This window comes from Daktulosphaira vitifoliae, unplaced genomic scaffold (genome assembly GCF_025091365.1).
Source record: "Daktulosphaira vitifoliae isolate Bord-2020 unplaced genomic scaffold, ASM2509136v1 Scaffold_3, whole genome shotgun sequence".
In the NCBI taxonomy this organism is placed as follows: domain Eukaryota; kingdom Metazoa; phylum Arthropoda; class Insecta; order Hemiptera; family Phylloxeridae; genus Daktulosphaira; species Daktulosphaira vitifoliae.
Window position 1 is genome coordinate 40,618,389 of NW_026099574.1, and position 26,909 is coordinate 40,645,297.

Sequence of the window (26,909 nt, forward strand, 5' to 3'; positions counted from 1 at the left end):
GTAGATGCCCTGCTGTCAAACCGACCTGCTCACAGCACAGTGTAAAGGAGTAAGTATAATAATGACTTTTTGTCGCTCCCACTGCCTTCTCGCTTCTGACACTAAACATTTTGAATTGAAAACACACGACAATTAAAAAATGTTTACGGTGACGTTAGTTTTTAAGTTGGGTTATCTTTTATTATATCAATGTTCTTGTGTCCTAGTGTGTATGTAAGTATATACCACCACTCAACCAATCGATATTTGCAGTTAAATTGTTTGAATTGAATTAAAGTGGCATTTTATTAACACTTTTTATTTTTAATGGTAAATGACACTTACAATTTTAGAGGTATTAGATTTAATAACTTCGATCAGACTACCTGCTGATCAATTTTAGGAGATTTTCACCATATGCACTAAGTTCAATTCAAATTATATCTACACGACATAATATCATTTTACTGCCTCGTATCATTTTAACATTATTTTACTTCCATGTTTAATTTTCCTAAAAAAATATTAATTTATTTTAATGTTTTAAATTGTCAATAATACATACATCTGTGTTATAAATATATGTTTTAAACCAAATTGTTTTTCACGACGTTCGCGTCTCTCTTCTCTGTTTATCTATTAAAACAAATAATTAATTTTATATACTAAAATAATGTATTATAATTGATACAAATTTATTAATTTATTTATTTAGTAATTTCTCATTTCCTACATTAAGATTTTTGTTTTTGGTGAAATGTTAAATACATAATTATTCAACCGGCTATACATTTGTATTACGTCAATAAGATAGAATATTGTATCTGTTGCGATTATATCCAATAGAATCGCCCTTTTGTAATATAGTAGTAAGATCATTACAAAGTATAGATGTAAAGGTGATATTACTAAGTTTTAAAATTGGATGAAATACTTTACAATGACAAAGCATTTCTTTAGTCAGGTAAATAAATTACTTTGTATTTGCTGATAAAAAACTAACCAACTAGCCGTTATTAGGTCTTATGAATATCCTGGGGCTGGATAATCGAACTTCACAACTTTACTCCGTTCTTGTTGGTATTGGTAGTAACAAAGGAATGTCTTTTTCTTGCACTAGAACTACTTTTTTGAGAACAAAGCCCGGGAAAAGTAGTTGAGTGTTCAAATTTTTTTGAGCTCCAAAACAGTAAGCTGATTGTTACTTAAAAAAAATCTATATACGGAGTATACAAAATTTTGTTGTCACTCTTAATACCATATTTAGCCTATTTGTTCAGTATTATGAATAACTTCTATCAGATATATGTAATCAGATATTAAAAGATAGTATTATTATCTTATTAGTAATTTAACATGATAAAATAAATCAACAATTTGACAGTTTTATGTGATAATATTTCACAATTTTTTACTAAAAAGACATTATTAGCTTTAATAATGATTTCGATTTACCTAGTAAAAAAAATATCAACAAAAATAAACTTATTTATATACATATATATATATATATGTTATATTGTATGTATTTAAAATAATTTTAATTGATTCGATTAAACTCCACAACAAAACTACCTTGGGGCATGACTATTTCTAGAAATACTAATTTAAGTTTAGAACAAAAGAAAAAGATGATATTAATTGAACTTTTCGTTACATGAGTTTTTAGGCCAAACTTAATTTCATTGATGGATAGTTAATTTACTTTACAATTTTTGGTTCAACTACTTTAGATTCAATAGCTTACGCATGAAGTATCTAAAATTATCGATGAATAATAAAAACGAATGTTGAGTATTATCCATTAAGTTTTTTTATGATCAGATAAAGCCCGTCATAGTTAAACCGAAATATTAACTCAAATTACTAACAAAGTGTTAATTAGTAAAAAAAACTTTTTAAAAATCCTCGTAGCCAAAATATAAAATTAAGGGACCCTCATCCAGGTACTCCCTTTTTTTGAGGTTTTGAGCTAACATAAAAAAAAACATATTCATTTATGCCTGATTTTAGGAAATATTCTTTATACATAGGAATTTTACTTTTACAAGTAAAAATGTGTTATTTTATACATAATAATTTACCTTAGTGTAAAACATTATACACAATTTTTTTAGACTTTCATTAAAAAAAAAACTAATACTGTCAGGAACCGGCATAGTGAGTCCCCGCGCAAGTTAGACTTTAGTATAGATTTAACACTAAAAATTAATAACATCACTATCATAAATTGTGATTATTCAATGTACACAAAATATATTTAAACAAAAATTATAAATATAAAATTATATCAATGGAAAATTAAAAAATTTTTACTGTGACTACAAATTATTTAATTATACAAAACGACAATAAATGTTCCTTTTTTTAATTTTGATTTATTTAAAAAGCTTTATATAATGAGAATTGATGATCTATGGCCAATACTATTTAAAATTTTAAATATTAATTTAAAACTTAAAATTTTTTATTGTGACTTTTTGAGTTTTTAATTAATATTGAAAATATATTTTTGATTTTAAATAAAAAACTTTAATTTCATATAGATTTTAATTAGTCAGACGTACTAGAGGAACATTTTGAAAATTTGAAAACCAAACATCTTTTTGTGAACTGATTTATATATTTAAACAATAGTTAGAATTTTTTTTATATATTATAGTTAACTTTGGAAGCTTAAATTTGATATAACTTTAAAGGACGCAGTGCTTTAAAAATTGAAAAGAAAATTTTATGTAAAAGTATGCACATTTTTTTTTTTTATAAAAAAAATACAAATTATATATTAATAGTGAGATTAATCTAACTATTATTAGTTATAATTTTAACTCTATTTAATGAGTAATGAACTGAAATAAAATGATAATAGACTTGGCACTAGAGGCTATAACTCTAGCACCAACCCATAGTGTTTCTTGTATAGTTTATAAACTTATAGAAATAAATAAAAAATATATACTTTTCTCTTTTATATCGTCATATAATTTTTCTATTAAATTCCATTAATCTTTAATTATTAATTTATCTTCGATGTGTTGCTGAAACGTTCTATCTACTTCTATGTATAATCCACCTCTTAAGTAAACTTAAGATTATTTATAAATGATCTGGTAATTTTTTGTGAATATCATAACTTTACATATATATAATACATACTCCATCAATGTTGCATACCTACTCTATGCATTAAAATATTTATAACTCAATAAATAATTGTCTTAAAGTTTTATTGACCCATCGAAATTATTTGTAAAGGCTTTAAAATGGCTATTTTAATTTTTAAGCCCTCAATCTATGATTAATGATTTTGAAAAAAAATTGAGTAATGTAAATGTCAGAAGTATAATCAATACAAATTTCACAATAATTTGTTGTTTTCGAAAATTTATTTCAATATAAAGTGAAAACTAAAAATATTAACTTTATTGACTGTTTTATTACAATTGTAATTTTTTGGGATATTTATTTATTTATAACAGAGATTGAAAGGAGAATTTCACAAAATAATGCCGCTCTAAAAGCTTTAATAATATGTTATATGATCTTTTAATATATTTTATGTATCTTTGAGTGAAATTGATCCAGCAAGAGAGGAGTAATCATATGTACTGTTAAAAAAACATAGGATACAATTAATAGCTTCTTAGCTACACACCAAAGATAGCAATAATTCAATATAATACAAGCTGATACACATACTGACAATTATTCTAAAAGATAAAATACTTTCATATATTATTCAGAAAATAAAGAAAACAAAATCCTTATATGTTTATAAAACATTTAATTTACTTGATATAAATAATTTAATCTAGGATGTTCAATCAATAGCAAAAATAAATTTAAGAATGTAACAATTTAGAAATATATTTTATACAAATTTAAGTATTATAAAAACTATTCAGGCTTACACAAATTCTCTAGCACATCATTTATTTTGATCTTAAAAGCTTCAAATGAAAATTTATCATCAAATCTTTTTTTACCATTTTTCCCGAATTGCTCAGCTTTATCGTCCAGCTCTACAAGCTGTTTAATAGCCTCAGCAAACTCTTCAGGAGTAGCATTTTTTAGGAAGCCATTGAAATTATTTTGAATCGTTTCTGTAGGTCCACCATTATTTACTGCTACAACTGGTTTACTACAATACATAGCTTCTAATGGAACAATACCAAAATGTTCATTGGAAGGAGTGTATATTAGGCAAGTACAATGTCTAAGAAGTGATATTTTTATTTCATCTGATGGTGATTTCAGTAATATAACTCTATTTTCAAGGTTTAAATCATGAGTAAGCTTTTTTAACTCTTCATAATATTCAATATTTTCTTGATTAATAGGATCATAACCACCTGCTAATATAAGTGTTATATTTTGGATATGTGATAAACGAGACATGGAATTTATTGCTAACTCTAAATTTTTTTTTCTTTCAAATCTATTGATTGAGAGGAGTATTTTATTATTGTTTTTTGACCCTACTATGTCTTTAATACTAATAGATACGCTGTGGTCAAAAAACTTAGTGTTAATTGATGGATAAATAACTTCAGGAAGTTTTTTTGAACTTTTAAATGTATTTTGAAAAACATTTTGGGTGAAATAACTATTAACTAATATAATATTTGCACAAGCTGTAGTTTTTTCTTCTAACCAATCTATTGGAATACGATATAAACGCTTAAAGATACTATCATGGGATGTCAATAACTGATCAGGATAATGACAGTAAAATATTACTTTACATGGCATCCATTGAATAATAGGAATACATGCAGATATCAAGTCAACAAAAACAACATCTGGTTGGATATCGCTAAAAAAAGTCAAATATATTGCAGCATAAATCATGCGCAAATAACTACATAATGCATAACACTTTCCTAACACAGTTCTTGGCAACCAGTCTCCAACAACTGTAACTGGTATTGTACCATCTCTAGTTTCTTCAAAGCAATGAGATATACTGTGATGATTCGTAATAAATTGAACACTATGACCTACATCCTTCATAGCTATTGCTGAATCTACTACTAATCTTTCAGCACCGCCAATACCCAAGTCTGGGTGCAGAAATACAATGTTTAACTTCATAATGAAATATAAATTCAGATTAAAAAAAAAACCAAATACACTTTTATAAATTTAATAAACTATATTTTAATAGTAATGAAAGTGTGTGCTCTCACTACAAAAAAAATAAAGAAATATTTCATTCATTTAAAAAATAATCATTTTGTAAAGCAGAATTATACAACTATTAAAACAATCTTATCAGTGTTTAAATTTGTTCAAAGATTAAAGATTTTACAACATAACCTAAAAAATAATTTTCACTATGGACAAGACAAACAATTGATATGAAGTAACCAACATTATCACGATTAAAACTTATTATCAAAAAAACAATAATTAACAAATATTATTTCTTGATTTCTTATTTTTGAATATTTTGAATATTTTGATTATAAGTTATCAACTAAGAAATTAATTTAGAATGTTTCTTTAAACTAATGACATTTGAATATTCAAGTAAGTAAACTTGTTAACACTATTGCGACGTATTTATAAAATCCAAGGACTATTTAATTTGACCTAAATAGTTTAAAGAAAATATGGGAAGTATTTTTAAATAATTTTTTTTAATTATTATTTTAGTTGATCTTAATTACTATGACTGAAGATTTATCACGTGATGAAGTGTCACGCCAACGACAAGAACGGTGGGAACGCCACATGCATGGCCTTTGCATACTTGATAATCATTTGAATGTTGAAATGGAATTAGCTTCACATCGATCAGCTGTGCTAAATCATTTAGTTGAACAAGCAAACAGGGTGAAAGACTTATGGCAAGAATTTCAGCGACAATCTGACAATGGGTGTGTCTTAGAAGATACTGCTGTACAAATGGCCATAGAACAACATGGCTTACAAAGTCATAATTTTCATCAACCTCAAAATAAAACAGTAATTCATCATTAATTCACGATATAAATAAAGAATTACGTACAATATTTTTTTTTTTTAGACTGAAACGCAATCTAATAATAAATTGCCTGATATCGATTGTGAAGACATATTCAATCAAGCAGTATCTGCTGCAATTATTTCTAACGGATTAATAACCTCACAAAACAATAGTTATTTATAGATTTTATTTTATAAATTTTAAAACAACACTTAAGTCCCAAATTGTATTATGATTTAATTAATTTTTTAATAGAATGCTAGATTTAGAACACAATAATAATTTCTATTTTTATTTCATAATAATAATAATACTTATAATAATATTGATTCTTTTTTATTTATAAATTTTATTTTCTACTTAAATTTTTTGCTTTATTATGTATACTTGAACATTTTTTTAAATTTATAAATGAAAATCATTTAGTGTTCAACATGGAAATTTTATATTTCAGCAATTTGTTTACATTATTTATAAACAAAATGATCAAACATTATTTTACCAACAAATATTTACCTACCCAAAAATAATATTAAATGAAAATGAACACTAATTTTTGTATATATATATATTTTTTTTATAATTACTCTTATAATTGTACTACGTTTATTTGTAAATCATATGGCTTTATTATTGGTTGTTCATGCATTCCTTTTGTAATATTTTTTTCTTTCAGCATTTTTTTGTGTTATATATTTATAATTTCTTGTGCTTCCTTTAAATAAAATTTTTAAATGTTGCTCCTGCCAATATAATAGTCAATTGTTTATTAGCAGTATAATTTGTTAACATAAAATAAATCCTATTAGTTAAATAAATTGTAAAATCAATATTGTTAGCTGATAAAAAAATACTAAAATATTATTGTTACTGTATTGATTTAGATTCTCAATATTTTTTTAAAAATGTATATAAAAATATGAGTATTATTGTTCAAATTAATTATAGTCTATAATTTATAACATACTTTTAAGTATTATTATTATTAAAAAAACGAACATATTGTATTCATTAATTTAAATATAAGACTTACATACTTATTACCCTAATTACAATAAATTTTATAATGAAATTTTAAGGCAACTAGTATATACTGTGTATACAAAAAAGTGTTTCGTTTTAAAGTAGTCTATCTTTTATATATCTGTAATGAATTTATGATTTTTTTCTTTTAACTTCTACATTAATTTTATTATTGTATTGTTTCTTACATTATTATTTACTTCTAATTTTTGTGCAATAAGCTTTTTTATATTTTTTACAATATTATAATGTATAAATTGTGGAAAATTAAGTATATTATCATTGTATTTAATCACATTTTATAGCTTAGAAAATGTGTTTGATTCGCAAGTTATTTATTTATCATAACCCATTCAATTACATGTAAAATAGATAATATTAGATATTAGAAAATAACTTTTTTTTTTTGTAATTACATATATTTATTTATCATTTATTAATTCGTTTTATTATAATCCCTTAAAACTGATAAGAGTGTTAACTTAAATTAATTTTTTAAATAAAGTATATAAGACATATAATTACATATGTATAATATACATGTTTAAATAGCTTATTAAATAGAAAATTACTGTGATAATTACTTATAATTACAATAGTTAGATTAAATCCATTTTAAAATGTAAAAAAATCAAAACATTATTTTTCAACATTGTATCTATTTTGCAAGTAATTAAGTTAGTGGGTTATGATAAACGAATAATTCTGTATGTGAAATTTAATACTACATAAAGATTTTTATTTAGTATAATTTAAAAACTATACATGTTGTTAAATATTCCTTTCCTTGTAATCTAAAGATTATTCTTTTCTTTCCGCATTGTAATTCAATCTTGAATTTTTTAGTTTGGAGTGGATTTTGGGTTCTATATAATACCTACTAAAGAAATACTTGATATCTTTCCAATACTTTGCACCAAAATATACCGTGACAGCGTAAACTTTTGCGGGGACCTTGACAAAATAAATAACTTATGCGGGACCTTTAGTAATATTAGAATTTCAAAGAAAATATAAAGAACATAAAATATATAAATCATAACTACCAATATTAGAGTAAAAAAATTATTTTTTATACTGTATGTTGACCATATTTGTAGGTATTGCATTTGAGTATTGAGATTCGCTTCTAAGAATTTGCAGAGGGCTATTGTCATTCAAAACTCTCCTTTAAATACGGCCCCACATATAAGGAACACTAAAAGAAAGTTAATTACGGTGTTTTAATAATTAATAAGTGACACTACCTATAATATTATTACTATCCAAAACTAAAAACATTTTGTAAAAGAAAAAGCTTAATTATTGCGTCCTAATAATCATTTCATTTTTCAAATATATGAAAACATTGTATTTAAAGAATTCAAAAAATATGATTTATTAAATTAACAAAATTACACAAGAAATACAAAATCATTTTTAACAATATAAAATACATCTAAGTAAAAAATTAATGTAATATTTTTATATGCAAATTATTTCGTAAAGAAAATCTTCATCCACAATTTTTAATAAAGAGAGACAATTGAAAATCATTACAATAAAATATTATTTTCAAATATATGAAATCTTCAACTATTGAACTTTTTGTAACTTAATTAATAATTATGACAATAAGTAAAAAATCAAGCCTAAAGAATTTATTTGTTCTATGATCATTTAATTACAACAAAAGCTAATTTTTAAAGTAATGTTCTTGTATAAAATGTATTTTTATATAATTCAATTGTCATTTTTCCCATTGAAAATTCAACAAAATAATTCCCGATACACTTTTAAAATTGAATATACCAGTGCTTAATCAAATCTAAATAAAACTTAAACACTGAATTTTATTTTATATTTTTATTTCTTAGAATATTGAAAATTAAAATGTATTTCCACCAATAAAACTAAATTTTGTCAATTTAACTTAATAACATAATACATTAAGTTAATTAAAATGAATTATGTTGAAAATAATTAACTGTTGTGTTGTTTATAATTGTATAATTCAACATTCGATGCTGATAATTACATGGTAAAATTGGATAGAAATAATTACTGTTGCCTGAAAAACGAGATATGTTTTTTTTTCCATTATTCAATTAAACTGTCTATAATTAAATGTAATTCAGTGCACCTTATAATACGTATCATACGTGCAATATCATGTTGTACCTATAAATAAAGACAAATTAGGTACTCGTATCTTTTTAATTTCAATTAAAAACTCGATCGAGTAAAATACAAACCAAGCCAATTGGCTAACTGCTAATTAAAACTAATTGAATTTAAAAGTGTATTGTTTGTTCGATAACTTATATCTAGCGTTTACAATTGACACTTACTTATCTGTTTTATAAAATTAAAATTGATTTTCGATTAACTAAATTATAATTTGAAAAATTTTAAATGTAAAACACTTAGAATAAAAAAAATACATTTTATATAAATTCTAAATTAAATCGTTTAGTAACTGGAAATTTTTCTTACAAACTAATTATCTTGAATTCTAGGATGTGCAAAAAATCTTATTTTTTAAAAATACGCTTTAAAATATCCTTTAAAAATATATAAGCAATAATGTTAGTTGTGTGTTTAATTGTTGCGGTAAAATTAATTAAATGAGTTATCTCAATATTTTTTACAAAATTTTCTTTCGATTAAAAGTGAATTTCAATATATTTATCAAACAGAGTTTGGTAAATACAGTAAACAAAGTTAATTTAAAATTGTCTGATAAACTGTTATTTATCTGAAAATAAAATATTGTGATTTTGCCAGTAAATCTGAAGTTACGTCAAACACTGTGGTGTCCATAAACAAGTTATGGAATTCATACAATCGGTAGACCCATCACTTTAGTATTCATCACCTTCGTCGCCACCATCGGCTGAATCAGTGGCTACTTCCTCGTAGTCTTTTTCCAGAGCAGCCAAGTCCTCGCGGGCCTCACTAAACTCACCCTCTTCCATACCTTCTCCGACATACCAATGAACGAACGCTCGTTTAGCGTACATGAGATCGAACTTGTGGTCGAGACGGGCCCATGCCTCAGCTATGGCCGTTGTATTAGACAACATGCACACTGCACGTTGAACTTTGGCCAAGTCACCGCCAGGCACCACTGTGGGCGGCTGATAATTGATACCTACTTTAAACCCAGTTGGACACCAGTCCACAAATTGTATGGTCCGTTTGGTCTTTATCGTGGCGATGGCCGCATTTACGTCTTTGGGTACCACGTCGCCTCTGTACAACATGCAGCATGCCATATACTTGCCGTGTCTGGGATCGCACTTCACCATTTGATTGGCCGGTTCAAAACACGCATTGGTGATTTCAGCTACAGTCATTTGCTCGTGATAAGCCTTCTCGGCGGATATCACAGGCGCATACGTAGCCAAAGGGAAGTGGATTCGTGGGTACGGAACCAAGTTGGTCTGTAAAAAATAACTTTTAAGTATAAATACGGTCGTGTATTCAAATGACCGCTAAAAAACATTTTAGTTCAATAAATTAACATTGTGAAATCTTGTTAATATTTCATAAGATAGAAAACGGCTTTATAATATAAATGGAAAGCGTCGTAATACGAATCAAGCCATTGTTTCGAGCATTAAGAGATCTGATAGATATTATTGCTTATTATTTAAAAATTAAATCACATCATTGTTTTGGCAAAATGTTTCAATACAGTAAAATTACTGATTGTAAGAGTTATTTTATACTTTTACTAAGAGGAATCGCAGAGAAAATTATAACTGTCCGATTATACAAAGTGTTACGTTAATTAATGGCACTGGTGTTTAAATACCTGAAATTCTGTGAGATCCACATTGAGGGCGCCGTCAAATCTCAACGACGCAGTGATAGAAGAAACGATTTGACCGATAAGTCGATTGAGATTCGTGTAAGTGGGTCTCTCGATGTCTAAGTTTCTACGGCATATGTCATAGATAGCTTCATTATCTACCATGAAAGAACAATCGGAATGTTCTAGGGTGGTGTGCGTGGTGAGTATAGAGTTATACGGTTCCACTACGGCAGTAGACACTTGAGGCGCTGGGTAAATAGAGAACTCCAACTTGCTCTTTTTGCCATAATCCACACTGAGCCGCTCCATTAGCAATGACGTAAACCCGGAACCGGTGCCTCCCCCGAATGAGTGAAACACTAGAAAACCTTGCAAGCCAGTGCACTGATCGGCTAATTTGCGGATTCGGTCCAACACGATGTCCACTATTTCTTTGCCAATAGTGTAGTGACCTCTGGCATAGTTGTTGGCCGCGTCCTCTTTGCCGGTGATCAGCTGTTCTGGATGAAACAACTGCCTGTAAGTGCCAGTACGCACTTCGTCTATGAAAAAAAATGTAATTTCATCATTTTTTTTTTTCTTATCAGAATTCACAAAATATGAGATTAAACGTTAACATCTCTCTTAAATTTTATTGTTGAAACTTACCAACGACAGTTGGTTCCAAGTCAACAAACACAGCTCTTGGGACATGTTTCCCTGCTCCGGTTTCACTGAAAAAAGTATTAAAGCTGTCATCTCCACCTCCAATTGTCTTGTCAGAGGGCATTTGTCCATCTGGTTGGATTCCATGCTCTAAGCAATACAGTTCCCAGCAAGCATTGCCGATCTGTACACCGGCTTGTCCGATATGAACTGATATACATTCACGCTTAAATAAAATAAAACATGCAAAGAATAATACTTTTTTACATTATCACTGTCCATATTATCAACTATGAAATTGCACAAATAGGTGGATGAAAATGAGTTTTTTTTGTGGGGAAGAACTGTTATCACATAAATTTCTTGTTTTACCACTTACACTAAGATATTTTGTTTACAATACTAAGATAATATGTCTAATACTACGATAATAGTTTTATTTTAATAATTATACTGACACTTTCAAAGATAACAAAAATATCGTTTCAGAAAACAAATTTTAGTAAAACTTTTACGGTGAAATGGGGTAATTGTAAATTCATTTTTTCTCTTGGAATATTTTGCAGATTTTATTTTAGTTTTGGCCTTTACATATGTTGTTATCATATTAAATGCAAGTTCGAAATAATAACTTGCATTTATCTAAAAAAATACATTTTCAATTACTCTCCCTCACTATACGCCACTAAAAGTCGTAAACAAGTTTTTTATACTTCTATTAATTGATTCTATTTTGTATGAAAAAAATAGTTACTAACAAACTAAATAGAGCAAAAATATTTGACGAATTAAATTTTTGTACCGGACATCACAAAGGAATTTCCAGATTATGAGAAGTCATGGCCACCGGATCTGCTTTGTAAAAGCAAAAAATAAAAACCTAAAATTAAATAACGTCTATGATACAGTAGCCTGGATATCATTAGAAAAAATATAGGAGTTTCAAAAATATATTTAAAACAAATCACACATTACATATTTCAAAAACATAAATACAATTTATTATTTATATCATCAAAACCAACGAGCCATAAGATGACTTCTGGTAATTTTGAATCTTACTGAAAGAAAGCCAAAGTTATGGGACAAAGATGAGGAACATTTCGATGAATCCGAGAAAAAACCAGTGACCCGAGAAATGCTATGGCGACAAAAACATTAACGTAGACGATGAGATGACGAATTATTCTATAATAGATTCGGTTGTACCAAAGAAGAGGTTAGGCGAATAAAAACAACGGAAGCCAACGAATGGTAAGTGTTTACCGGACGGGAGCGGCACAGGCAAGTAAAAATTACTTACTAGTTGAAAAAAATAGAAATAGAAAACAATAAAGTAATAATATTAGTAATAGTTAATGGAAACAATTATTGTATTACTCGATAGGTTTATTTCGGTTCAACCGGACGAAAGGGTTGGGCATGATGTCCGTAATGCAGACGGATAATAGAACAAATATTTAAGACCGTAAAAAGAATTAGACGGACAAAACTACAATATATAACTACAATACGATATAAATTATACGCCTAAGTTTGTTTATTAATAGGTAAACATTGTGAGACATGAAATTAAACATATATATATATATATATTTATGTATTTTTACTTAATAGATGCCAATTATATGTCTAAATTTCTAAAAAAACTATAAGATTTTTTATGGCTACAAAACTAGTAACATTTTTTAAACACATAAGTGTATGCAACTCACGTTAAAAATACAAAATGAGAAGAAAAACAAAAATTTCAAAAATATCAGGATGTTTTTGTAGATAATCACAACCAAATACTTTTGAGTATTCAAAAGTGCATCTTTAACTACAATTTTTCTATTTCATTAATGAAAATATCGAAATTATTTAAAAAATATATTTGCGAAAAAGATCATGGTGATTAATTAGATTATATTAAAAGTTAACAAAATAATTTTATAAAATAAATTGAATAATTTTAACTTTAATTCGATGGGCGGTAAATATATACTATTTCTGTCATATGATTTAAAATCTAAAATAGAATTCATCACTGAATAATTAAAAATTGTGGACAGACATGTTTTGGCATACTTAGTTTATACGAACTCAAACATAGGTAATCTGATAAATTGACGATTAAAATATAATTAAATGATTTCAATTATCATAATTTATTCGTAATAAATAATGAAACTTGCAAATGGGTAATTTGCAAAATAAAATAGGTATCGTAATCCTCAACACAATGAAAATATGTACAAATATTGTTTAATTTATATTACAAATCGATTGTTAATTGCAATAAAAGAAATATTTCAATTATAGTTCTCACATATCTACTAAAAATACAAAATATTCATAAAACTCTTAGCTTTTAATTCAAAGATAAATTTTAACTTAATTAATTTTAAGTATAAATAAAAATCTATATAAAATAAATACGATTTTATTATATTTAAAAAGCAAACAAATTTTCGAATTTTATGAACATGATTGATTATAAGGAAAAAACTTTTGACACCTATCAATTTTTCAAACTTGTCAAAAGTTTGAACTATAATTCATTGTTAAAAACGTTTTTTATTCGATTCGTACAATGCTTTTAGAAAACAGTCTTTCTTTCATGCTTAAAATTATTTCTCTAATACCAAATTTATTTTTTATATCCAAAGAATTTTAAACTTTTTTTGAACTAATACATATGAAACATATAATTTTTTTTATCAGTCAAAACTATCGTGAATTGGTTTTCATGTTGTTACTTGCTGAAAATATACTCTATTTTTAGCATTTTAGTAAAATTAGAAAATTTAGTAGTATAATCAAATTTTTATGAAGAATTTTGTTCGAACCTATTAATATTAGAACTTAAATATGTGACTTACAAACGTTTAATGTTAAATATTTACATTATTCATATAAAATTACTAACTTATATCTTAACATTTCGTTTAATAGTGTAATTTAATTATGCACGTAAATGAATTTGAAAGGATAGAAATATTACCCCTTACCTTCCTCGTTTGTATGCGATTTTGGCAAATATTTGCATTTTTTTTAAACAATTAAATTTAAACAAGTATTACGATTAAAGTACTCTACTACATTTTTCATTACATCGCCCAGTTTAAAAATTTTGGATTTACTACTTAACTTAACTTACAAGCCGTAAGTTACTTTTTAGATGAAGATAATATTTTAAGTATTTTACATATTTATTTTCATGGGAAAAATTTACGGTGCACAATCACAGCTTTTGTTACACATTAATTTATCAAGCACCGTAATATTTTTGTGTAAACATCGTAACTATTATAAATAAAAAAGCAATGGATTATTCTTTGCAGCAAATATTGTTCCAATATTTCCCAACTAAATCGTAATCCATTTCCGAGAAAATTTACAAATTTCTAATTATTCTGTAATTAGAAAAATAAATATTAATTAGATTTGCAGCTATTAGTGAATAGATTTTTTACCCACTAACTTATAAAAATCTATACTAATACTAATACCCACAATACTATACTAATGTTTATTTTCGTTTCATAAACATTCAGAGAAACTCTCACCGATCTTTTAATAATATGTTTAATAACTCGGAACAATTCTATCAGTGAACTGTATCCAAGATGTGTTTTTCGAATCGACTGAACCACACTGTCCAATCAAAATCATATAATCTTTAAATTAGAGCTATTACTGTGGTACACATAGGCTGTACCTTTAAAGCTTAGCGTCTTAAAAATTTAACTATTGTACATTTACAGTAATATCACTCGACCTTCTATAACAACCACTCAGTGAACCATTACACTTTAATTTCCTCAATTAATTCTATGGTGATAAATAAGAACTAATTATAATAGTTGCTACCCAAATACAACGCAATGCTCAGCAACATTTTCCCAATTTGTCGAGTCCCAAACGAGCCTAAAATTTCAAGTGTGTTCATTTATTATTTAATTTTACTCAGTTTTTCACAAATAACTTTTATGGTGAAAATTGGACATTATTCATGTTAAGAAGACTGTTTAGAAATATTATGTTGAAAAATATCAATAACTCTTTGTTTAACTTGAAAGTTGAGAATTTTAATTATTTATTGTTAAGCTCAGAACAATATATATATATATATTAAATTTCACAATAATTGCTCAAAAATAGAGTAACTCCAACCAATCACATTTTACATTTCTACACTCTCATCAGCCTGTCTAATAGTTCCATTGCATGACGAAATTAAATGAAATGCGTTCACAAAAATATCAATAAACTTACACTCATCTACGAGGTTACATTTCTTCGTACAATGCCAAACCTAATTGTGTTGAAATAGATAAACTGTATGTACAAACTACATGCACAAAAACTCCTAGTCGCTCTGATTCAACTTAAGAAAATCTAAATGCTTTAATTATTTATAGCTGTTTTGATAACATTCGGTCCTAATTATAAATATATAGACTTCCGTTCATCAATTTTATTGTGTTATGATCTCATAATGTCCGTCTATATGTTCTGAGTAGCTTATTAAAAGGTAACGTCTGCACGCTTCATCATCACACGGAAAAAATAATATTTGAAGGAACATTAATTGTAGTTAGCATAGGATAGCAAATAATTACTAAATTATCCATTTGTTTTAATTTCAAAGTATAATGCAATATATATTTTTAACCAAAGTGAATGCATTTAACGTATAAAATAATCATTTTAATAAGTATTAATTACGTCCCAAAAAGTTATATAAAAAAACGTTAATAACAGCTATTTTTATCAAAATAATAAGAGTCATTTGACATAAAGAAATTTCGGCATAAATTATAACGTTTTAATATATTTTACTTGATTATTCTTAGTAATTTGATCAATAAGGGTCCAATTGAGAGTTCAACGGTAGAGTATCAAAAACTATATAAAATGTTTTACGATGAGCCCATTTCAAGAGTAAAAAATTTAAATATGATATCGTACCGTATTGTTAATATTGGCGTGTAACGTGTTCATATTTAATATTAAGTAGATTTTTTAGCATCTATTGACATTAAATAGACACGTCTAGTTCCCATGATATTTGTTGTGAAGCCTCTTGTGCAGACTCCTTTTTTCACCTTCGCAGTTTTATTATCTTCCTCGTGGTCAAGACAATACTGCGTGGAATGTGATACGATGACACGCGCTCAAAGTGTTCAGTTCAATTATTAACAATTTGTTACACACATAATTTAGTTTTGTCGAGTCAATCGAAATAGCGGACTGATACAATATTATAGCAAAATATTTTCCCGAAAATTACATTGGGCTTGAAAATATTTTCATTGCGGTTTTATAAACTGTTGTTCCACCGAATTGATTACTTATAAAATTTGTGAATAAAAAAAGTTGTCTTCGGCAAAAAAAAGTCAAAATTATCGAATCTATAATAGTAATCAATAGTTTATAATTAAAAGATGTTATTTTTCGAGAGGCTAAATTTTTTACCGTCTATCGCATTTTATCCGGCGAATCGATTAGAAACGGTCGTGGTAAAAAACCAACTGTCTTGGGAGGTGACATCTTTCCTGCGGAAAAGTGTCTCGAAATGTGACGAGAAAAGATACGCTAGGTAGAAGAAAACCATAGCTAATTCAGTTTGAACTAGTACCGGAACCGGTTCAAAAGGAAAAATGTTTTTTTTTTTTGTAAAATCGTGTCTCTTGACATTCAATGTATCCCATATGAACATAAAATAAAGTACTCACCATTTTAGTAGGATCTTTGGCGTGTCAAATATTAAATATAAGCCAAGAAATTTTAAGATTTGTCAAGATTCTTAAGTCTGTGGGTGTGTTAACGCGTACGGGTTATCCGGAATACTGAGACTAGTCGCTCGTAGTCCACCGATTCTTATACTGGTAATATTAGGTGCGCCTCCGCACGCATTAGGTACAACGTCTTGGTCGATTGCACCCGCGCAGCGCCTTCTATCTCGACATATCGTCAATCCCGAAATTCTCCTATACCAAAGCTTTGTTGTACCTCTCCAGAGCCGATAGCTCTTAAAAGGCGGTTGAGAGGAACATGAGGTTATTGTCGGAAATGAACTATGCGATCATTCAATATTATCCGATCACGCGATTTCTATTGAGTTATAATCTGTTTGATAGTGTTGTGTGAATACAAATTGCTGAAAAAGCAAAGAAATACAGAGTTTAAAATTGTTCCTGTCCTCACAAATTATGGAATTGCAAATTTGTTTACACTGTTATTTGAGAAGTCGGTTAAGGGAGTGGCCCGAGGGCCTATGACAGTAAACTAACATGACAGTTTTTATGTTTAACAATATTCCATTTAATTATGTAAAATCCGTTTGTAAACAGAAAGGACGTAGGACGCGAATTTGGCGCTTGCAAATATGAAAAGCTCCAAAAAAAANATATTCCATTTAATTATGTAAAATCCGTTTGTAAACAGAAAGGACGTAGGACGCGAATTTGGCGCTTGCAAATATGAAAAGCTGCAGAAAACNGCTTGCAAATATGAAAAGCTGCAAAAAACAGCTATAATGTGATTTATATTCATTTACGAGGCACCGAACGACTTCTAATCGATTAATGTATCCTGACATAAAATAATAATTGATATAATCTTGTATGTAAATTTATTCTAGTATTGTTTCGAAACGAATGATTATTATAAAATTATATATAAATATCGAAATACACAATTTTATAATTTAACTGAATACTAAGTTATGAAAATAATTTATTAATGGGTGCAGTCACACTGAAAATATAATTATTGGTCTACGATCTAGGAGTAATTTTATTGGATATTAAATAATCAATAAAACCTCTGTGCATCAAAATAAACCATTACTGTGTAAATTAATTGCTATGGTTAGTAAGCAGAATTATTATTCACGTTCACTAATTCATACAAACTAGGGCAATTATTTTTGGTGAACAAATTGAACTAATTTACCTTAAAACCAAATTTCCAAATGCTGTAGAGTTAAATATAAAGATTATCTACATAAATTACCGAAAATCTATCACCCCAACCGAAATGTATTTTTATATTGATGAGAGAGGAATGAAGCAATTTTTTCTTCAACAATAGACATTTTTTTCATTACTTTTTCTTTTTGTTAAAAAAGTGATTCCTTTTAAAAAATTTAAATGTTTTTTAAATGGAAAAAAATCGCTCTATTTTAATAACAAAAAAATCTTTAATCGGTAGACATATGTTTTCATGGGTGGAAATACTTTATATCTAAGATGTTATAAACTTAAAAATGATGATGCGTCTTCATTAGTTTCGATCAAAAGCTAAGGAAAGTATTGGTTATATCGTGATATGTATTTTTTATGCCTGTCCATGAAAATTCTCAATTCTCACTGGAAGGATTTTGTTGATCTATGAATCAGATGAATCCAATATTAATGTAATCGAGACCATCTTTACATTCAATTCAAATTTTTCCACCCGAAAAGAAAAAAAAATATTATATTTTTAAAGATATTGCGTGAGTCATGGATAAACAATCACTCTGTTTATTAAAAAAAATGTAATTTATAAGATATTGCACTTGTAATTATGCCACTGGTGCAGAGGAAAATTATTTTATAACGCAGCACTAGACTAGGTACCCATAACTTAAAAAAAGATCATAACTCTACACTTCTACAATGGCATATCTAAAAACCATTAAATAGTGAATATTATTAATTTACGAAGCAATAGTATTACATTTCCTATTGGCTGAAAATTCTGATGAAAATAACATACTCATCAAATTTTCTGGCCTGGTAAAGGAAAGAGTAATCTTTAAGTTAGTAAGAAAGCATTATATAATGGAAATTATACAAATGTAAGAAATAAATAGTTTACATGAAAAATCGAACTAACACAAATGATTCTATCCGTTCCTTGTACGGGCTCATTCAACCCTTAAATCGTGCTTAGGAATTTTGTATATACATAATGTACATGCGATGTAAAAAAAATAACAAGGAAAAAAATAAACGTAAGTTATAAAATAGAATGAAATAAAAATGACAATAGTACCTGCCACAGCTAAGAATAAGATATAATGAAATATCGGAGGTTAAACAAAGTGAGTCGCAAAAACTTTCTATTTATGTATAGAACGTCTTTTCATTTATGCTTAGAATTTTTAATTTCCTTTTTAATATAGTTAATAAAATTGTAACACCATTTAAATATTTGTAAAAATAATTATTATTATTAGTTTCCATGCAAATCTGAGAAGGTATTAATTTTAGTATGTGTTCTTCTAATTTTTTTTTTTTGGGAGAAATCTCCAAAATATTTCAAATTTAAAAATCACTTATTTTCAACATTTTTTCCATTTTTTTTACTTAAAACTGCCATAACTTTTTGAAAAATGTATAGATTAATACATTTTTTTTTAATAGATATATTAGGTATTTACCTATAATTTTGTATATTTTTTTTTATAAATCTGACTCTTTACCTGCCCATATATCTTTCTTTCATTCCACATGTTTTTTTATTAAATCATACCACTTCCCTTTATACAGGGGGTGTTCAAAACTTTAAATGAATATAGAAAAAAGAACTTTTTCAACTTAATTTGAATTCATTGAGATTTGAAATCGACGCAAAAATGGGTTCAGAAAAGTATATTTTGGTCTCTGATGAAAATTCCTTGTAGACTAGTAAATTTATTTATAAATAAATTTTTTTTTTTATGTTGCTTCAAGATCTTTATCTTTAATATACGTTTGCCATAAATGAAACAAAATATATTTCTTTATAACTTTTTAAAATGTCTCCATAAAAATTTCAATACTAAATTATTAAATATCAATTTCATATTATGTTGTATTGCTATAATAGATATTTATTCATATATTACACTTATAAATCATAAAACGTATAATCTCTGATACTTTTATATATACCTTAAATTAAAGCTTATATAATGTACTTTATTATGGAAAATAGTTTAGTTGTGTCTATGTAGAACACTATTTAAATACTTAAAATATAATAATAATGCAAATAGTACTTAGGCACTATAGGTAATTCTACACATATATTAAGAGCTACTAAGATCTGAACTTAATACAAAAAATGTAGAAGTACGTATATTAGTGAAGTAAAAAAAGGAATATCTTTTAAAAAATTTTTTTGGACAAACTTCAAAATGAAGTATATAAATGCAACTTCTACAGACTTGTAAATGACATTATTTATTTTTAATATTGAAAATGTACAGTGTAACATAAAATTAACTGTTGTTAGTTAATATAAAGTAATTTAACTGTTTTTAAATTACAAATTTAGATATATGAAACATTGACTATTCTTGATCTTCATCAAATAACTCAAAAAAGTTAAATACTTGACTAAAAATAAAATAGTTTGATAAAAACTACAAAACAATTAATGCAAATTTAGATCAGATTGACCGATAAATTTAAATATTAAGAAAAAAAGCTTTAATACAAAGGAATTACATAACATGCATTTTTATGCCCTAACCCCTTAAATATCCAAAATAAGATTTCTTAATTGCATTACAATTAACACAAAACAAATTTGGTCTAATCCATTTTAACATACAAAATAACAAACAAATATACAAATGCATTAAATTCACAACCTTAATTATAAGAAAATAAAATACATAAACCATAACAAACTAGTTTTAGAAACTCATATTATCAGAATAGAAAAATAAATTTCTAAAACTAAATTTTTTTTTAATCTCTTTTTTTGGAAGGTAAAGGAGTAACACAGACTCTTGGAAACCACCCTCGTTGTCGAGGTCCCTCAGAAAAATTTTTTTGTCCATACATCCAGTATCTAACAGAAAAAATCAAAATATAATCCAAATCACCTAGGTTTTCAATAATATTAAATCAAATACAAACTTCCTAAAACGTGTAACTTGTACAATATCATTTTTATTTAATGGAATACGTGCTTCATCAGTCCATGGTATCTGACAACAAGTACAAATGCCAAATACTAAAGGAAACCAACGACCATTGTATTCTCTAATTACCTTCATTGGTTGTTTCCACGACTCTTTTATTAATTTTTGATTTAATTGTTCAATCTAAATATTGTTTCAAAGTTTATTAGTACACATAATATTAACAAAAATTAATGATTTTTAAATTTTAGAATTTATATATAAGATATAGTAAACCTTTAAAAATCAACAGATTTTTCTCTTTTAAAACATAAAATTTTTTTCACAATTTTTAAATAGCAAATATATATTTATTTGACTTTTAACTTTGCACAGTTATAGTATTGTCACATGCAAATAATTTAGCAATTTTGACTTACTGTTAAATCATATTCACCACAACCATCACAAACAGGGTAATGAATACCATCTCCTTTAGCAAAAAACTGCAACAAAATAAGAGTATACATATTATATCCTATGTAATATCCTTTATTTATTTAGATAATATATATATATATTATATGCTATCACATAAAGAGCTCTATAGCTGGATGGCAGGCTGTGACACAGCTATATATTAACCAAGTAACTAGGTTGTTTAAATAAATACAATGGTCTACCACTTCCTAACTTATAACAGTCTTTTTTTACTTTTATTTATATACATGACTAATTATTATTATTATTACTGTTAACTGTAATATGTTGTAATATATTAACATATTCGTTAACTATAAACCCCATTGAGTATTTTTAGTTTATTTACTTAATACCTAAATTCCATCAAAATTTACATAAATTATGACATACATTTTTTATATTATTAATTCTTCCTAAATTATAAGGATAAACAAATGATGGTATGCTTGGATCTTGCTCACGTCTTGAGATGGCTTTACCAACAATCCAATCTTCTATATTAGTACAGTTTCTCAAAATGTACCTAACCTATAAAATATTCAATATTTATTAAATTAATGATTCCTAAAATTTACAACATAAGTTTTAACACCTTATTTTAAAATATACTTAGAATATTCAATAATTTAAAAATATTTAGCTCATTATTTAAAATATGATGACAAAAATTCAATTTGAAATTACTTACTTGTATAAATAATAACAGGCTAAGGGTCAAAATTAAACAGATATCTAACCCAAATGCTATAAGCCACAAGAGAACAAGTCTCACAGGAAAATACACAAGAACATAACGTCCAAACTGACTGCAAAAAATAAACTTTCTGTCGTTAAATTATTTGAAAAATGTCTGTGTTTTTTAAATAGCTAATTCAAATTATAAAATGACTTTCAATAAATAATTGTTATTGTAAATAGAAACACAATTGAAATGGTGTCAAGAAATGATATTATTATTGTAAACAAACAATATTCTAAAATCAATGGTTAAAATATGAAAAAAATCATTAACTGTCTATCCTTGCCAGTATTTTTTTTTACCTCCATGCTAATAAAAGTGTCTTAAACAACAACGTAGCTGATTGAATAGCGGCAACTATAGAAAAAAATATGAATGTTATAAAATATGGATAGTTTGCAAATCCTACACAAGTGTTCAACCATGGACAGTGATGATCCATTTTCAAAACACAACGATTACCTAAAACCAAAAAGTGATTGAATAACAAAATAATAATATAAGTATTTGTTAAACTTTGATAAATTACATTTATGGCAGTGATGTACTCTAGGAGCTTTAAATCCTTCACAAATTTTACAAAACTGTAAATACTCCTGATCTTCTTCATAATCCTTATAAAATATTTAGTATGAATTATTACAATGCATAAACTAAAAACTTTGATATAAATATTTAATATACTGGTTTCCATTTTAGTGGAAGAAATCCAGGACCAATGAACACAGACTTCAAGTAACAAGAGAAACTAATAAAAAATAAAGTTAATAAGAGAATTTGATTGAGAAATCCGCCCAATGAACCAAAAATGGGCCACCAAATTTCCGTAAAATACAGTGTTGTCAATGTTACAAGTTTATATATCACTAAAAATTGAAACAAAATTTTAATTACAATATTTCAATAAATTAAAATATGATTATAATTAAGATAATGTGAATACAAAAAATTACCAATAGACAATATTGGTCCCCAATGAATAAACCTTCTTAAGATGGAAGGTGAACGTTGCATTTCAAATAGTTTATTTTTAAACTACTTCATAAATTATAGATTAACATTAAATAAACTTACATACTAAATATTTACATTTTAACACCTATTTTTTTATTTTAAATATTCAATTTTTTTAATAAGAACCTTATCTATCGTTATCAGTAATATGATTAGTAAACAAGTAGTTATTTTAATATTTTAAAAATACTATAGTCACTTTTAATATAATATTATCACTTTTTTATAGATATATTAAGTTTACTTTACTCAATTTACTTTAGAACTTTCATTTGACCAACAAAATCTCCTCGTAGAATGAATATTTAAAAAATTGATTTAAATTTAAATTTAATCATGCATAATTTTTACATTATAAAAATGTTTTAGAACCATATATATCATGGTTTTAAAAAATCTACATTTATCTGACGAAATTTCAGTATAAATATATTTAATAAAAAGTATTCTATGGCGATAATATTAATATAAAAACTATATGACACAAATTATAATTTTAAAGTGCCACTTTTTTTTAACCCCAACGCCACGTCTAAAAAAATAAGACAATATTTATTGAAATACCTACAACAAACAACGCAAACTTATATGGTAATTAATTTAATCTAAAATACAAGAATATTATAATGGTTTTATGAAATTCACATATATAAATATTTGATTTCATATTTTTAACATATTAAATAAAACACTTCAACTAATTTTAAATCAGTCGACATTATGTCCTATAATAGTCATAGAAGAAAATGACATAATTTAAGTCCGAGCACTAAACTTAAATGTTTTAAAAAACATTTCAAAATATCATCAACAATTAACCTATAAAAATTAAAAAAAAATTAACGCTTTGAAACAAAAAAATAAATCTAAAAAAAACTCAATTAATTTATACACATTAATATGATTTGATTTAAAAAATATTATTTAATAAAAAGATTTTCATTTTAAAATTACTCAAAAATAGAAAATGCAGAATTCAAGTTTCATTTTTGAATACTCCATTTCATAAATCAAATTTCGAGCTGAAAAGTATCAAAAAGGAGATAAATTAAAAAATAATGCAGTATTTCACATTGCATGTTTGCTTTAAATTGCATGTTATGCTTTAAAATCCGAATCCTACTGTTGTGTCATCACCACTTTATTAAATATTTATCTTTGCGAATATACATGTTTATAATTGATAGGGACATCCGTATGCGGATGTTCCCTTGATTTCTTTGTATGACTATTTTGCAGCAATAGTCAGTCTAGTGTTCAACATTGTCGAATAAGCACTAATTGTAAACCATTTACTAATACTTGCCGTGTTATATTGAAATTGTGCTATACATATATATATATTTATACATTTATACATTTATATCTTAAAATACATTATAATATTTACAACCAGTATTTCTATCGAAAGTGTTAAATTTCTTTCTTTATAAATAATCACTATTTCCTATATACATCTTGGAGGACTCTGTGCGGATAGCTCAATAGGGAATCCAGACGGTAACCCGAACAACAAATAAATATTAAAATTTCCTCAAGCGAGCCTTACAGGTCCGCCACAAGGGTACCCAAATTTACAAGTTAAATGACAACANAGCTCAATAGGGAATCCAGACGGTAACCCGAACAACAAATAAATATTAAAATTCCCTCAGGCGAGCCTTACAGGTCCGCCACACTACTAATGGGTAGGATCTGATAAAGTCCACAAGGAAACCAAACCTCATTTTTAAGTCATCAAACATTTTTTAAAGTATACTTCAAGAAAACTACAAATATATAAAAAGTTAGTTAATTTCTGTTATGTAAAATATTGAATGACATAAGTGTATTTTAGCTACAAATAAATGACATTAAAATTTAAACACATAACTTTAATTTATGTAATAACTAATCAGATAAATAAACATGTGTCATTAATCTATAATCATGATTTTATGAACACCGTCTCGTATCGATCATAATACAATAAAAATCTATATGAGATGAAGGTGTTTTATTACAAAAGAAGTTTGGGATTTTCCTACTTGAATGATTTATTAATTTTTTTATCACTGCACTTGGATGTAAAAAAAAAGGTCAATCTAATTTTTTTTTTTGGAGGCCGAATTTTCTTGCTATTTCGTCAGTAGTACTGAAAAAATAGTGGTTATTTCAATAGACGCAATTTGAAAAAAATTTTAAGGGAATCTAATCAGTTGCTAATTGTTAATCAAACAATCAGCACGTATGTTTCGGTCTCGCTCTCGTGAAACCTGTGTGTTATTGTTATTAAATTTTATATGTGCGTATAATGCGAACCGCGGACTTATGGACGTTGGTAAGTGTTTTTAATAGATTTTTTTTTAATTAAGTGGGTCACAATAGTGGCATCAAATTACATTGTGTATAATACAACTATATTATACAAATGGATACATACGGAAATGTCTCCACAGCGCAAGAAAAAAATATAACTGTCAGCTATGATATTTGGACACAAATAAATACTGACATTGAAAATTTTAAAAAAATAATAGCAGAACTTCAAGAAAGTAACGAAAAATTAAAATGTCAATTAAGTCAAATTAAAGGGAATGTGGAAATTAACACAAGTTCACCAAAAAAAATCCTTAAAGTAACAAAAGAAGTGGCGAGAACTTCTACTAAAATCTACAAACCTCCACCTATTACAGCATGTGGGGTCAATGATATTAAAAAATTCATTGATAATCTAGCAATCGAAGAGGCTTCTGGTCATGAGCAACAACTTAAAACCTTAGCCAACGGTGATATAAAGATTTTAACGGGAGACGAACATCAATTTCGCCGTACTGTTAAAATTTTAGAAGAGCAAAAAATTGAATACCATAGGTACCAACTTAAATCTGAAAAAATGTTTAGGGTAGTAATCCGGGGATTACACCCTGAAACTGACATATGTGATATAAAGCGTGATCTTTCAGACCAAGGACACTTGGCCAATCATGTATCAAATATACAAATTAAAAAAAAAGTTGACTCTAAAAATAAAAATAGTGACTGGACATTTATTCGTCTACCATTATTTTTTGTTGATCTAGAGCCTCAAGATAATAATAAAGACATATACCAGTTAAAAAAGCTTAGTCACCAAATTATTAAAGTGGAGCCACCAAAGAAAACAAATGGAGTTCCACAGTGCAAGAACTGCCAATTATTTGGACACACTTTAAATTATTGTCACAAATCTCCTAATTGCGTAAAATGCGGAGAAAAACACAGGTCAATTGATTGCACAAAATCCAAAAAGACCAAATCAAAATGTGCCAATTGTGGAGAAAATCATACCGCAAATTGGAAAGGCTGCGCTGCGTATAAAAAAGCAGTTGAAATTTCTCACCCAAAAAAAACTACAGCAGTTCAA

General features: G+C 26.6%; 4 protein-coding genes across 4 annotated transcripts; 1 reads left to right on the forward strand and 3 right to left on the reverse strand.

The window, feature by feature from the left end:
• Positions 1–3,743: 3,743 nt before the first annotated feature.
• On the reverse strand, positions 3,744–5,247 carry LOC126900207 (alpha-1,3/1,6-mannosyltransferase ALG2). Its single transcript, XM_050675723.1, has one exon. The coding sequence runs from the start codon at positions 5,071–5,073 to the stop codon at positions 3,877–3,879; it is 1,197 nt and encodes a 398-aa protein (XP_050531680.1). The 5' UTR covers positions 5,074–5,247; the 3' UTR covers positions 3,744–3,876.
• Positions 5,248–5,356: 109 nt separating this feature from the next.
• Positions 5,357–6,492, forward strand: LOC126900209 (uncharacterized). Its single transcript, XM_050675726.1, has 3 exons — positions 5,357–5,511; positions 5,638–5,949; positions 6,011–6,492. The coding sequence occupies exons 2-3, from the start codon at positions 5,653–5,655 to the stop codon at positions 6,131–6,133; spliced, it is 420 nt and encodes a 139-aa protein (XP_050531683.1). The 5' UTR covers positions 5,357–5,511; positions 5,638–5,652; the 3' UTR covers positions 6,134–6,492.
• Positions 6,493–8,486: 1,994 nt separating this feature from the next.
• LOC126900206 (tubulin alpha-1C chain) lies at positions 8,487–17,301 on the reverse strand. Its single transcript, XM_050675722.1, has 4 exons — positions 17,141–17,301; positions 11,421–11,643; positions 10,773–11,314; positions 8,487–10,398 (listed from the first exon to the last, which is right to left on the reverse strand). The coding sequence occupies exons 1-4, from the start codon at positions 17,141–17,143 to the stop codon at positions 9,817–9,819; spliced, it is 1,350 nt and encodes a 449-aa protein (XP_050531679.1). The 5' UTR covers positions 17,144–17,301; the 3' UTR covers positions 8,487–9,816.
• Positions 17,302–20,953: 3,652 nt separating this feature from the next.
• On the reverse strand, positions 20,954–23,658 carry LOC126900208 (palmitoyltransferase ZDHHC6-like). The gene is made up of 9 exons (XM_050675725.1): positions 23,464–23,658; positions 23,195–23,376; positions 23,040–23,124; positions 22,813–22,972; positions 22,460–22,577; positions 22,162–22,299; positions 21,729–21,794; positions 21,305–21,492; positions 20,954–21,236 (listed from the first exon to the last, which is right to left on the reverse strand). The coding sequence occupies exons 1-9, from the start codon at positions 23,522–23,524 to the stop codon at positions 21,134–21,136; spliced, it is 1,101 nt and encodes a 366-aa protein (XP_050531682.1). The 5' UTR covers positions 23,525–23,658; the 3' UTR covers positions 20,954–21,133.
• Between the last annotated feature and the right edge of the window lie 3,251 nt (positions 23,659–26,909).